The 13,983-nt window shown below is 48.3% G+C and overlaps 1 protein-coding gene across 1 annotated transcript in view; it reads left to right on the top strand.

The window, feature by feature from the left end:
* The window catches only part of MDGA2 (MAM domain containing glycosylphosphatidylinositol anchor 2), a 713,433-nt gene that overhangs the window by 326,490 nt on the left and 372,960 nt on the right, over positions 1–13,983 (top strand). Inside the window, exon 5 of the mRNA XM_060261373.1 lies at positions 8,100–8,232. Coding sequence (XP_060117356.1) covers positions 8,100–8,232 — 133 coding nt within the window. The remainder of the gene's footprint in view (positions 1–8,099; positions 8,233–13,983) is intronic.

Genomic DNA, 13,983 nt, shown 5'->3' with positions numbered 1-13,983 from the left:
TAGCAAATGTCTTTTAATTTCATGGCTACAGTCACCATTTAGGGGGACGTATTTATAAGTTTCCTGCATTGTGCAGAGGGATTGGACTAGATGACCCTGGAGAGCCCTTCTAACTCTAGGGTTCTATGATTCTAAGTGACCATTAGGTTGCTTTTGTGCTGGGAGGATTGGCACCTCCCATAAAGTTGTCATCCCCCCTCAAAGCCATTTCCATCATCATTCCATATTGTAATTGCTCAGCCCTGTTACGAGATTACGTTTGCTGTGTTTATGCTAATTAAGTCATTAGACATAATAAGTCTAATTACATAAATGGGTTGGAAAAAAATTCTTTTGACAAATGATACAAATTTCCACGGCATGAACCAAATTCCATTCGGGAAATCAGTTCGAGGTTTGCACAGTGGAGTTAAATGAAGAGGCTGCCCTTTCGCCTTGTTCAGTTGGAGAACGTCTTAGGGAGATTTCTGTAGAAGAGCTGAGCAGGAACGCTTAATAGTTCTGAATTCCAATTCCTGGAAGTGTCCAGCGTGTCAAGTTGCAGCCAACAGAATCATAGTGTTAGAGGGACTTCCAGGGTCATCTAGTCCAACCCCTTGCACAATGCAGGAAATGCACAAATACCGACCTCAAATTCACAGGATCTTCATTGCTGTAAAATGGCCATCTAGCCTCTGTTTATAAACCTCCAAGGAAGGAGAGCCCACCACCTCCCAAGGAAGCCTTTTCCACTGAGGAACCACTCTAACTGTCAGGAAGTTCTTCCTAATGTTGAGCTGGAAACTCTTCTGATGTAATTTCAACCCATTGGTTCTGGTTCTACCTTCCGGGGCCAAAGAAAACAATTCCACCCCATCCTCTATATGACAGCCCTTCAAGTCCTTGAAGATGGTGATCCTATCACCTCTCAGCTGCCTCCTCTCCAGGCTAAACATCCCCAGCTCCTTCCACCTTTCCTCATAGGACTTGGTCTCCAGTCCCCTCACTATCTTCGTCGCTCTCCTCTGGACTCATTCCAGCTTGTCTAGATCCTTCTTAAAATGTGGTACCCAAAACTGAACACAGTACTCCAGATGAGGTCGTAGCAGAGCAGAGTAGAACATTTTACCAGCTTACTCCAGTGAAGGGCTTTCAAGGCAAGTGAGGAGCAGAGGGGGTTTGCCATGGCCTTCCTCTGCAGAGTCTTCCTTGGTGGTCTCCCTTCAAAGTACCGACTCTGCTTAGCTTCTGAGATCTGACCAGGGTTGCCAAATCCCCCGAAGCTGCTGATAGAGTATTTTTTCTCGTGCCTGCACGATGCGCACAGTGCGATGACATCACCCAGAAGTGATGTATCCCACCAGGCACGTCACACCAGACACTCTAGGAATTTGCTTGAAACTCTATGGTTTCATGTGGGAATGCTCTAGCAATTTGGGAGAGAACTCTAGGGTTTCATAGAGTTCTCCCCAAATTGCTACAGCGTCCCCACGTGAAACAATAGAAAATTGCCCATTTATACTCACTCTCTGTTTCCTATTAATTAGCCATTTTTTGATCCACAAGAGGTCCTCTTACTCCTTGACTCTTGAGCTTACATAGGAGCCTTTGATGAGGAACTTTCTGGAAGTCAAGGTAAACAACATCTATTTCAGAGGTGGCCAACGGTAGCTCTCCAGATGTTTTTTGCCTACAACTCCCATCAGCCCCAGTCGTTGGCCATGCTGGCCGGGACTGATGGGAGTTGTAGGCAGAAAACATCTGGAGAGCTACCGTTGGCCACCCTTGATCTATTGGGTCCCCTTTGTCCACATGTTTGTTCACCCCCTCAAATAACTCTAACAGGCTAGTGAGAGAAGATCTTCCCTTACAGAACCCATGCTGAGTCTTTCTCAGTCTTGGAGAGCTCTCTCAGCTCCACCTATCTCACAAGGTGTCTGCTGTGGGGAAAGGAGATTGTAAGCCACACAGAGTCTCAAAGTGAAGGGCGGGGTATAAATGAAGTCTCCTCCTCCTCTCATGTTGGAACCCTTCCTTCTGTTCTGAGCTTAGGGTTGCCAATCCCATGGTGGGGGCAGGGGATCCCCCGGTTTGCAGGCCCTCCCCCCACTTCAGGGCCATCAGAAAAAAGGGGGAGGGGAGGGAAATGTCTGCTGGGCACTTTATTATTCCCTGTGGAGACTTATTCCCATAGGAAATCATGGAGAATTGATCCGTGGGTATCTGGGGCTCTGGGGGGGGCTGTTTTTTGAGGTAGAGGCACCACATTTTCAGGATTGCATCCAATGCCTCTCCCCAAAATATCCTCCAAGTTTTAAAAAGATTGGACCAGGGGGTTAAACTCTATCAGCCCTAAAAGGAGGCATTTAAAAAGGTGTATGGTTCCTTTAAATGTGATGGCCAGGACGCCCTTTAGAGTTCAATTCCGCTTGTCACACCCTTGCTCCTGGCTCCACCCCCAGAGTCTACTGGCTCCACCCCCAAAGTCTCCTGGCTCCACCCCCAAAGTCTCCTGGCTTCACCCTCAAAGTCCCCAGCTATTTCTTGAATTAGACTTGGCAATCCTATCTGAGCTCCTGGACTGTCTCTCTGGCTCCGTTGCTTCCTCCCTTCATTCTGCTGAGTTCTAACTAGGAAAGGATGAACCACAAAACAACATTTGATGAGATGTGACTGGAGCTGTGAAAGAATGCCGGGATTTCCTTCCTGACTTCATTTGTCTCCAAATGCTGAATAGATCAATAAATCAATATTTGTAACTTCTGGCTCTCCATGTGATATTCGTCTACATTATTGGCTGCCTGTTTGCCTTTCTGTCTCAACAATGCTCAGCCTTGGGTTGTCTGCTTCGTCACTCCAAACTAAGAATCATAGAGTTGGAAGGGACCTCCGGGGTCATCTAGTCCAACCCCCTGCACAATGCAGGAAACTCAGAAACACCTCCCCCTACATTCTCAGGATCCTCATTGCTGTCAGAGGGCCATCTAGCCTCCGTTGAAAAACCTCCAAGGAAGGAGAGCCCACCACCTCCCGAGGAAGCCTGGCCCAGCCCAACATGGCCCAGCCAACAGGGTCTCATTTATATCCGATCCGACCCTCATAACAAATGAGTTTGACACCCCAGCATTAGAAGATGTGAAGTAGTCCTTGTTAAAAGTGGAGAAGGTCGTGCCTGCATTTCCCTTGCCCCGCTCAAAATGGCCATTCCCACGTCACTGGAGGGCTTTTAATTGCTTTTGCTTGTTTTGTTATTGGAAATTATCATAATGAATTGGACTTGAGTTTCCGGCTCTAGACAAAGAACTAGTCCAACCCCCTTCACAATGCAGGAAACTCACAAACACCTCCCCCTAAATTCACAGGATCTTCATCGCTGTCAGATGGCCATATAGCCTCTGTTGAAAAATCTCCAAGGAAGGAGAGCTTACCACCTCCTGAAGAATCATAGAATCCTAGATTTGGAAGGGACCTCCAGGGCCATCTAGTCCAACCCCCCCGCACAATGCAGGAAACTCACAAACACCTCCCCCTAAATTCACAGGATCCTCATTGCTGTCAGATGGCCATCCAGCCTCTGCTGAAAAACCTCCAAGGAAGGAGAGCCCACCACCTCCCGAGGAAGCCTGTTCCACTGAGGAACCGCTCTAACGGTCAGGAGGTTCTTCCTAATGTTGAACCAGAAACTCTTCTGATTTAATTTCAAACCATTGGTTCTGGTCTGACTATTTTGGGCCACAGAAAACAATTCCACACAATCCTCTCTAGGACAGCCCTTCAAGTAGAATCATAGAATCAAAGAGTTGGAAGGGACCTCCAGGGTCATCTAGTCCAACCCCCCGCACAATGCAGGAAACTCACAAATACCTCCCCCTAAATTCACAGGATCTTCATTGCTGTCAGGTGGCCTTCTAGCCTCTGTTTAAAAACCTCCAAGGAAGGAGAGCCCACCACCTCCCAAGGAGGAAGCCTGTTCCACTGAGGAATCACTCTAACAGTCAGGAAGCTTTTCCTAATGTTGAGCCAGAAATTCTTTTGATTTAATTTCAAACCATTTGTTCTGGTCCTACCTTCTGGGGCCACTGAAAACAATCCCACACCATCCTCTATAGGACAGCCCTTCAAGTCCTTGAAGATGGTGATCATATCACCTCTCAGCCGCATCCTCTCCAGGCTAAACGTTCCCAACTCCTTCAACCTTTCTTCATAGGACTTGGTCTCCACACCCTTCACCATCTTCGTCACCCTCCTCTGGACTCGTTCTAGCTGGCCTATAGCCTTCTTAAAATCTGGTGCCCAAAACTGAACACAGAACTGAGCTCAAACCCTTGTTCTCTCTTCCCCACCTACTTCTTCCCCAGGCAGGGAGCAGAGTTTGGAGGACTTTAGGCTAGAACATCTCCCGGAACAGTCTCCAGGAAGGGACTGGAGGAAATGCTACTTTGACTGGAGCTGACCGGGGTCAAGGGGAAGGGAAACAGAGTTGATAAAATCAGGGCTCTTTTTTTTGTAGAAAAAAGTTAAAGCAGGAACTCATTTGTATATTAGGCCACACCCCTTGATGCCACCATTGTTTTGCACAGGGCTTTTTTGCTAGGAAAAAACCTGTCAGGAACTCATTTGCATATTATGCCACACCCTGGAGCTGTGCAATGCTTAAAGGTCACGGCCAGCACCATGAACCAGCTGTCAACCCGCATGGCTGTTTCACCATGCGCAAGTTAAGTTCTCACCGGGTAGCCCCAAATGCAGATTACTGTCCCGCATCATTCTGAATAGCACCCGGCGAGCTTGTCTGACACCGTTCAGAACAAACAAAAATAATACTGAAATGAAAACGGAACTCGGTCTAGGCTGTGGAGTCTTGTGAGCAGAAATTCTACTTTGTGAGCTGCTGACATTCAAGTGGTGAGCTCCTCCATAAATTAGTGTGCTCCGGGACCATTTTTCCCCTGAGCTCAGACAACATTGTGTGAGCTGGAGGCTAAAAAGAAGAAGAAGAAGAAGAAGATATTGGATTTATATCCCGCCCTCCACTCCGAAGAGTCTCAGAGCGGCTCACAATCTCCTTTCCCTTCCTCCCCCACAACAGACACCCTGTGAGGTAGATGAAGATGTTGGAGTTATATCCCGCCCTCCACTCCGAAGAGTCTCAGAACGGCTCACAATTTCCTTTCCCTTCCTCCCCCACAACAGACACCCTGTGAGGTAGATGAAGATGTTGGATTTATATCCCGCCCTCCACTCCGAAGAGTCTCAGAGCGGCTCACAATCTCCTTTCCCTTCCTCCCCCACAACAGACACCCTGTGAGGTAGATGAAGATATTGGATTTATATCCCGCCCTCCACTCCGAAGAGTCTCAGAGCGGCTCACAATCTTCTTTCCCTTCCTCCCCCACAACAGACACCCTGTGAGGTAGATGAAGATATTGGATTTATATCCCACCCTCCACTCCGAAGAGTCTCAGAGCGGCTCACAATCTCCTTTCCCTTCCTCCCCCACAACAGACACCCTGTGAGGTGGGTGGGGCTGGAGAGGGCTCTCCCAGCAGCTGCCCTTTCAAGGACAACCTCTGCCAGAGCTATGGCTGACCCAAGGCCATTCCAGCAGCTGCAAGTGGAGGAGTGGGGAATCAAACCCGGTTCTCCCAGATAAGAGTCCGCACACTTAACCACTACACCAAACTGGCTCTCACTAACTCAGCTGAGAGGGAACACTGGCTACAAGGTGTGGTGATATTCCTAGGTTCAGTTGAGTTTAAAATTTAAAATGAAATTGCTGAGCAGCTGGGTTGGATCTGATAAAAGGAAGTCCTTCTTCACCCAAAGGTAGATTAACACACAGAATTCACTGCCACAGGAGGTGGTGATGGCTGCCAGCATGGCCAGCTTCAAGAGGGGATTGGACAAACATATGCAGCAGGGGTCCATCAGTGGCTATTGGCCAGAAGGGATAGAGGGAACTCTCTGTCTGAGGCAGTGGTGCTCTTTATTCTTGGTGCTGGGAGGGACACAGTGGGAGGACTTCTAGTGTCCTGGCCCCACTGGTGGACTTCTTGATGGCGCCTGGGTTTTTTGGCCACTGTGTGACACAGTGTTGGACTGGATGGGCCATTGGCCTGATCTAACATGGCTTCTCTTATGTTCTTATGTGACACAGAGTGTTGGACTGGAGGGGCCATTGGCCTGATCCAACATGGCTTCTCTTATGTTCTTATGTGACACAGAGTGTTGGACTGGATGGGCCACTGGCCTGATCCAACATGGCTTCTCTTATGTTCTTCTGTGACACAGAGTGTTGGACTGGAGGGGCCATTGGCCTGATCCGACATGGCTTCTCTTATGTTCTTATGTGACACAGAGTGTTGAACTGGAGGGGCCACTGGCCTGATCCAACATGGCTTCTCTTATGTTCTTATGTGACACAGAGTGTTGGACTGGAGGGGCCACTGGCCTGATCCAACAGGGCTTCTCTTATGTTCTTATGTGACACAGAGTGTTGGACTGGAGGGGCCACTGGCCTGATCCAACAGGGCTTCTCTTATGTTCTTATGTGACACAGAGTGTTGGAATGGATGGGCCACTGGCATGAAACAACATGGCTTTTCTTGTGTTCTTATGTTTGGGGCAGTGATGCTCTGTATTCTTGGTGCTTGGGGGGGCACAGTGGGAGGGCTTCTAGTGTCCTGGCCCCACTGGTGGACTTCTTGATAGCGCCTTGGGTTTTTGGCCACTGTGTGACACAGAATGTTGGATTGGAGGAGCCATGGGCTTGATTGAACATGGCTTCTCTTACATTTAAAGCGGGCTATACAAACTGATGGATGAGTTTATTATCTGTGATTAGATGTGAAAGTGATTAGATGTGAATTCAGCGTACTGCTGACTGCCAAGTACTTACTGGGGTGGGTAGGGACCAGTGGCTGATTCCGTGGGGGCATGAGAAGATTATCACCTCCTTTATTTGCATCTCACCTTTCTCTCCATTGGAGGGGGAGGGGAACAGCCTATGCTGTTCTCCTCTCCTGTGTTTTATCTTCCGAACAACCCTGTGAGGTAGGCTAGGCTGTGAGCGTGTGACTGGCCCAAGGTCACCCAGCGAGCCCCCATGGTACGCGTGGGGATCCAAACCTCTTCGATCCTAGCTGGACGTTGTATCACCATGCAAACTTGCAATATGGGGGTGGGAAGAAACCAAAACCTCACTGCAGTCGGAGTAGGGTTGCCAAGTCCCCTGCGTGCCATAGCGATTTCCCTCCCGAATTGTACCATGGAGTTTTCTCTCCCAAATTATACCATAGAGTTGTCCTTCCCAAATTCCTAGAGCGTCCGAGAAAACCACAGAGTTTCCCTGGAAATGCCTAGAGCAGACGGCGCGGGGGTTGCTGGCGTGATGATGTCACTTCTGGGTGACGTCCTTGCACCAGTGACATCGGGAGACGTTCCCCCCCAATGTGGACTGGCGGGTTGGGAACTTCCAGGGTGAGAGAATCCCGGCCTGGCCCGGGGGCTTGGCTGCCCAAAGTCGGTGTGGGAATTTGGAGCCAAAGAAAAGCTCTGTGTGGAAAGCTCCGCCATGGAAGATTAATTGCTTGGGTGTCTGGGAACGCTTTGTTTGTCGGGAGGCCGAAGTTGGTTCCTTATTCCCAGTTCCTTATGCATTCCTTATTCGTGAATTCAACCAAGAACACTGAGGAGGGTTTGAAAGCACTGAACCCCCAAATAAGGCCTGGACCCCCATAGATTATACACCCCCGTGTTCGGGGGACTCTGCCCTTCGAGAGGCCATGCGTTGCTTCATGGTCTAGTGAGCGGTTCTTGTGCTGGCTGCTCCAAAAGAAGGTGCCCGCAGGACACTCAAAGAGACAGACACTGGGGCCGGGCTGTACCCCCCAAATAATATTTGGACCACCCCAAGTGTCAGCGCTGTTTGTCGGTGCTGGAAACTGAGTGCCGGGGCACGTGAGCCAGTAGTCTGAACCACGCAGGCAGCATTCCTGAGACAGTCCCACATACCCTAAAAGCAACCTTTACCCCCACCCCCCACCCCATGGAGATTACCTTTGGACAGAGTTATCGCCTTTTCCCCTAAATGTGGCTCTTTGTTGCTCTTTTGACTGCAGGGGGAAACCAAGATCCTGAAGCTGAAGAACCTCCGGCCGCAGGACTACGCCAATTACAGCTGCATCGCTTCGGTCCGGAACGTCTGCAATATCTCCGACAAGATGGTCTCTTTCAGGCTTTCCAACAAAACAGGTATTGGGCTACATCGCAATATCCAGAAGGACAGCTGAGCTTCTGCACCCCCCTCCCCACAGTGATCAACACTAGTTCTAGCCTCTGCGTCTCCATTTGCATTGCCCAGGGCTTTTTTTTCGTAGCAGGAACTCATTTGCATATTAGGCCACAGCCCCTCTAGTGTAGCCAATCCTCCTGGAGCTTACAGGGCTTTTCTTACACGGCCTATTGGAAGCTCCAAGAGGATTGGCTACATCAGGATTTAGTTTTTGTTTAGTTTATTTACGATTTACATCCCGCCCTTCCCACCGAAGTGGCTCAGGGCAGCTTACAGCATATAAAATCTAACATAAAAATATTAAATTTAAACATTTTACACAGTTAAAACATTAAAAGCATAACAGCAGCCTAATAAAACTACACTCAGTTTTCCATGCCGGTTAGTTATAAGCCAGCCGGAAGAGGGCTGTCTTGCAGGCCCTGCGGAACTGGGCAAGGTCCCGCAGGGCTCTCTCCTCTTCCAGCAGCTGGTTCCACCAGGCAGGGGCCATTACAGAGAAGGCCCTGTCCCTAGTAGATTTCAAGCGGGCTTCCTTTGGCCAGGGGACAACGAGAAGATTTTGGGTTCCCGATCTCAGTACTCTCTGGGGAACATGTGGGAAAAGACGGTCCCTCAGGTAGTGTGCAGCCTAATATGCAAAGGAGTTTCTGCTACAAAAGAAGTCCTACAAAAATGTCAAAAATATTGTGCAAAAACACACACCCTTGACTAATATATACAAAATTAAGTAAATTATATTGTATCATATAATGAACAGCCTACAAAAGTGGGCATGCATTCATACAGTCGAAATTGAAGACAAACAAGAGTCTCAAATGCAGTATTACAGGGAGGACCCCACACAGTCTCTTAATATTCCAAACAGAGTACTAAGACTCAGTAATAAAGTTCCACAGGAGCCCCTCCGTTGCTTGTTGACTTCTGAAGGAAAAATTCTTGCCTTCACGCAAACTCCAGCTTTGACTGCGTTCCGCTGCTCCTGCAGCTTCCTCGTAAGCGTCTGTTGTGCTGCCACTGTTGTGCTGCCGCTGTTCTTTTGCATTGTTTTTACAGAAGAAGTCCTGGCGTTGCCATGGAATATATCTGGGTGTGTGCATACAGACACACACATGTAGATGACCACTGAAAATGGTCTTCCAGAGAGTTTACGATACATGCATGCAAAATCTTAAACTCTTTTCATGGTGCGAATATAAAGCAGGGGTCCCCAACCTTTTTGTACCTGTGGGCACCTTTGGGATGCTGACAAAGTGTGATGGACCCCACCCCAGGAGAGGTGGGGGGTCTCCCGCAGCCAGACCCCACCACCCTGCTGCCGGTCGCTTGGTCAGAAGGGAGGGAGTTACCCAGAAAGAGAGAAAGGCCCAGTCAGCATTGTAGAATACTAGAATCATAGAGTTGGAAGGGACCTCCAGGGTCATCTAGTCCAACCCCCTGCACAATGCAGGAAACCCACAAACATCTCCCCCTAAATTCACAGGATCTCCATTGCTATCAGATGGCCATCTAGCCTCTGTTTAAAAACCTCCAAGGAAGGAGAGGCCACCACCTCCCAAGGAGGAAGCCTGTTCCACTGAGGAATTGCTCTCAGTCATAGAATCATAGAATCCTAGAGTTGGAAGGGATCTCCAGGGTCATCGAGTCCAACCCCCTGCACAATGCAGGAAACTTACAAACACCTCCCCCTAAATTCACAGGTTCTTCTTTGCTGTCAGATGGCCATCTAGCCTCTGTTTCAAAACCTCCAAGGAAGGAGAGCCCACCACCTCCCGAGGAAGCCTGTTCCACTGAGGAACCGCTCTAACGGTCAGGAGGTTCTTCCTAATGTTGAAGCAGAAACTCTTCTGATTTAATTTCAAACCATTGGTTCTGGTCTGACCATTTTGGGCCACAGAAAACAATTCCACACCATCCTCTCTAGGACAGCCCTTCAAGTAGAATCATAGAATCAAAGAGTTGGAAGGGACTTCCAGGGTCAACCCCCCACACAATGCAGGAAACTCACACACACCTCCCCCTAAATTCACAGGGTCTTCATTGCTGTCAGATGGCAATCCAGCCTCTGTTGAAAAACCTCCAAGGAAGGAGAGCCCACCACCTCCCAAGGAGGAAGCCTCTTCCACTGAGGAATTGCTCTAACGGTCAGGAAGTTCTTCCTAATGTTGAGCCAGAAGGTTGTGAGCGACTGCATAACTTAGTTTGCTCTGGGGCTATCCTTCCTGAATGAAGAGAAAAATGTGTCAGCTGGAGGCTAAAAAACTAGCTCCCACTAACTCAGCTTCGAGGGAACACTGCTTCCAGTGTAATCCAGAAGTGTCATCATCCTGTCAGCCATGTTGGGCAAACTTAGCATAGAGTTTTTACCCAAATACTAGAGTTGTCTCCCTGACATTGCTGTGTGACGATGTCACTTCCGCATCTTGTCAGAAGCAACGTAGACACGTCTCTCCAGCTCCTGGTAAGTCACCTTGCCCCCCACTGGTTGCCAGGCAACCTTAGATGAGCCCAATCACAAAATGGCTGCCACACGAAGCGGGGCCAATCACTAAACGGGAGGGATCAAGATTATAGACAGCTCTTCGATATTTCAGGCAAAACTGTTTAACGGGATACGTTTTCATTGCCCACTGTCTAGAAGCACCCCGATGTCTGCTGTGCGTTTGTGTGCATTTATTTATTATTTTGGCACGCTTACGCTGACAGATTGTAGAATGGAACCTAGCTGAAGGCACACAATCAAATCTCAGCATATGAATCTGATAGCAGCTTCATCCAGCTGTGATAATTATCGGCTGGTTTTTCAAATGTGGTGATAAGAAGTAGTTCTGTCCGTTTTGAAGATGATACAACAAGAAATCTCCAAATTTTGGGTTATGACTTTAAGAAAACTGCAGAGACTTTTTTTGCTTGGATTACAATTAGAAAAATTTCCAAAGGAAGACAGGACTTTAATTTGGTACTTGCTCTCAGCTGCTAGGACATTGTATGCGCAGCTGTGGAAACAAGAAAAAATACCAGAGAAATGGGACTGGATTATGAAAGTTTTATCGTGGAGTGAGATGGACAAACTAACTAGAACTCTAAGAGACTATGATTTAGACATATTCAAAAAGGAGTGGAAGAAATTTAAAGGATATATGGAGAAAGAGTGGAATGTAAAAAGACATTGGACAATCTTTTAGTATTAATGAGAAAAGAAAAGTATTAAACTTTGATTGGTTAGTGGTACCTTATAATTGAATTTAAATTTATAACTTCAGGGAAGTCAAATATTGGAGGGAGGGGGGGTTGAAATATCATATGGGTTAGTATAGAAAAGAGACAATTAAATATTGTAACCATATGTTATTAATAAATTGTTAAAACACAAGAAGTAGTTCTGTCCTCTCCCCCCCCCCCCCCCCACAAACCCTCTGTGCTTTCAATACAGTATTGAGAAGAATTATACTTACCCCATATTGCTGGGGAAGAGCCCCTAAGCAAGTCAAGATGCGTCCCCATGAAGCTGCTGAGCGGGAGGGTGCAGAGAAAATGTCATATCCAGCATGGTCTTTGGGTTGTTACTGTTTCCGAACGGTGTCTACCCCCACCCCGCCCCCATGGAGTTATCCTACCTCACAAGGCTGTTGTGAAAAAAAAAATGGGAGGAAAGGAAAATGATCCATTAGGTAAAGAAGTATTTCCATATATCTGTCCTGAATGTATCACCCATCAACTTAATTGAGTGCCCCTAAATTCTAGGTTTTTTGTGGGGGGGGGGGGGGGGTTAGCCGGTGTGTGTGTGTGTGTATGTTCTCGCTATACATTTTCTCTATTCTGTGCTTCAGCTTGTCAATTTCTGTCATGCCCCCCCCCCCTGCAGTCATTCTAAACTGAAAAGTCCCAGACTCTTTAGCCTTTTCTTATGGGAGAAACAGTGGCTCCATGGTAGAGTAAGCAGAAGGTCGCAGGTTCAATCCCCGGCATTTTCAAATAAAAAGGAACCAGGCAAGTAGGCATGAAAAACCTCAGCTTGAGACCCTGGAGAGCTGCTGCCAGTCTGAGGAGATAAGACTGACTTTGACGGACCCAGGGTCTGATTCAGTATAAGGTAGCTTCGTATGTTTATATGTTTAGGGGAGGGATGGTGGCTCAGTGGTAGAGCATCTGCTTGGTAAGCAGAATGTCCCAGGTTCAATCCCCGGCATCTCCAACTAAAAAGGGTCTAGGCAAGTAGGCATGGAAAACCTCAGCTTGAGACCCTGGAGAGCCACTGCCAGTCTGAGTAGACAAGACTGACTTGGATGGACTGAGGGTCTGATTCAGTAGAAGGCAGTTTCATATGTTCATAGGGAAGGTGTTGGCTTCTTCTCCTTGGAGGATGTTGGATTCATCAAATCACAAGAGTTGGAAGGGGCCATAGAGGTCATCTAATTCAACCCCATCCTCAGTGAAGGACCAATCTAGAGCAGGGGTGTCGAAGTAATTGCTCAGGGAACTGAGCAAAGGAAGCTCTGGCTCTTTCCTTCCTTCCCCAGAGGACTTTTGGGGGGGGGGGAGAGTAGGAGCCTCAGCCAACAGAAGGAAGAGAGGCTTGACTCAGTATCTCTGCTGCTCGATTGAGTGAGCCTGGAAAAACAAGTTCTGCCTCCCCCTCCCTTCCTACCCTAGGGAGAAGCCTCAGCCAATGGAGAAAATAGAGGTTTCGCTCTGTAGCTCCTGTGTGATTGAGCAAGCCTTGCAAAGCAACCTGTTATGCAGAAGCAGGCAAGAGAGAGGGAGAAGGAAGCAGATGACAGCCAGTTGCTCGGGGGCCTGATAGGAGCCCTCTTTGATGGCCTGATTCAGTCCCTGGACTGCATGTTCAACACCCGTGGCCTAGGGCCTCTCTAACAAGTGTTTGTCCAGCTGCTGCTTCAAGACTGCCAGTGAGGGGGAGCTCACCACCTCCCTTGGTAACTGCAGGAACTCACTTGCATAGTGGGCCACACCCCCTGTGTTCCTTCCGGTGCATTCCTGCTCAAAAAAAGTCCCTTGGACTGCAAGAAGATCCGATCAGTCAGTCCTAAGGGAAACCAACCCAGACTGTTCCCTGGAAGGTCAGATGCTGAAGCTGAAGCTCAAATCCTTTGGCCACCCAATGAGAAGGGAGCACTCCCTGGAGAAGACCCTGATGCTGGAAAGGCAGAAGGCAAAAGAAGAAGGGGACGGCAAAAAGAGGAGATGGCTGGACAGCATTACTGATGTAACAAACATGAATTTGAGCAGACTTCAGAGGATGGTGGAAGACAGGAGGGCCTGGCGTGACTTGGTCCATGGGGTCACAAAGAGTCAGACTCGACTGTGCGACTGAACAACAACATCGTTCAGTGCTTGCGCATTTTACAGAATTTTTCTAAACCTGACGAGCCATGAAGCCGGCTCCTCCTAGGACGTCCAGGACACACCCCGTGCCTCCCCCGAACAAATGCAGATCTTATTCCCAGTGAAAAGCTGCTCGTTAGTAACCCAGTGGGTGGAATGCTGGTCCCTGGCAAGTGTCAAAACATTTGGGAGAGTTGCGACTTGAGGAGTCGGGGTTGTGCTTTCATAATATAAATGTCGCAAAGGCCCCTGAAAGCCAATAATGAAGGAAGCTGCCAGTAGGAGCCTTAATGAGGCTCTGGCTTTGTGTCTGGGGTGAGATTTTTGGTTTATTTGGATTTTTTTTGCATGTTGGCTCTTGTTTC

This window comes from Heteronotia binoei, chromosome 21 (genome assembly GCF_032191835.1).
Source record: "Heteronotia binoei isolate CCM8104 ecotype False Entrance Well chromosome 21, APGP_CSIRO_Hbin_v1, whole genome shotgun sequence".
In the NCBI taxonomy this organism is placed as follows: Eukaryota; Metazoa; Chordata; class Lepidosauria; order Squamata; family Gekkonidae; genus Heteronotia; species Heteronotia binoei.
Note: the sequence above shows the minus strand (reverse complement) of the source record. Positions and strands in the feature narration are given on the sequence as shown.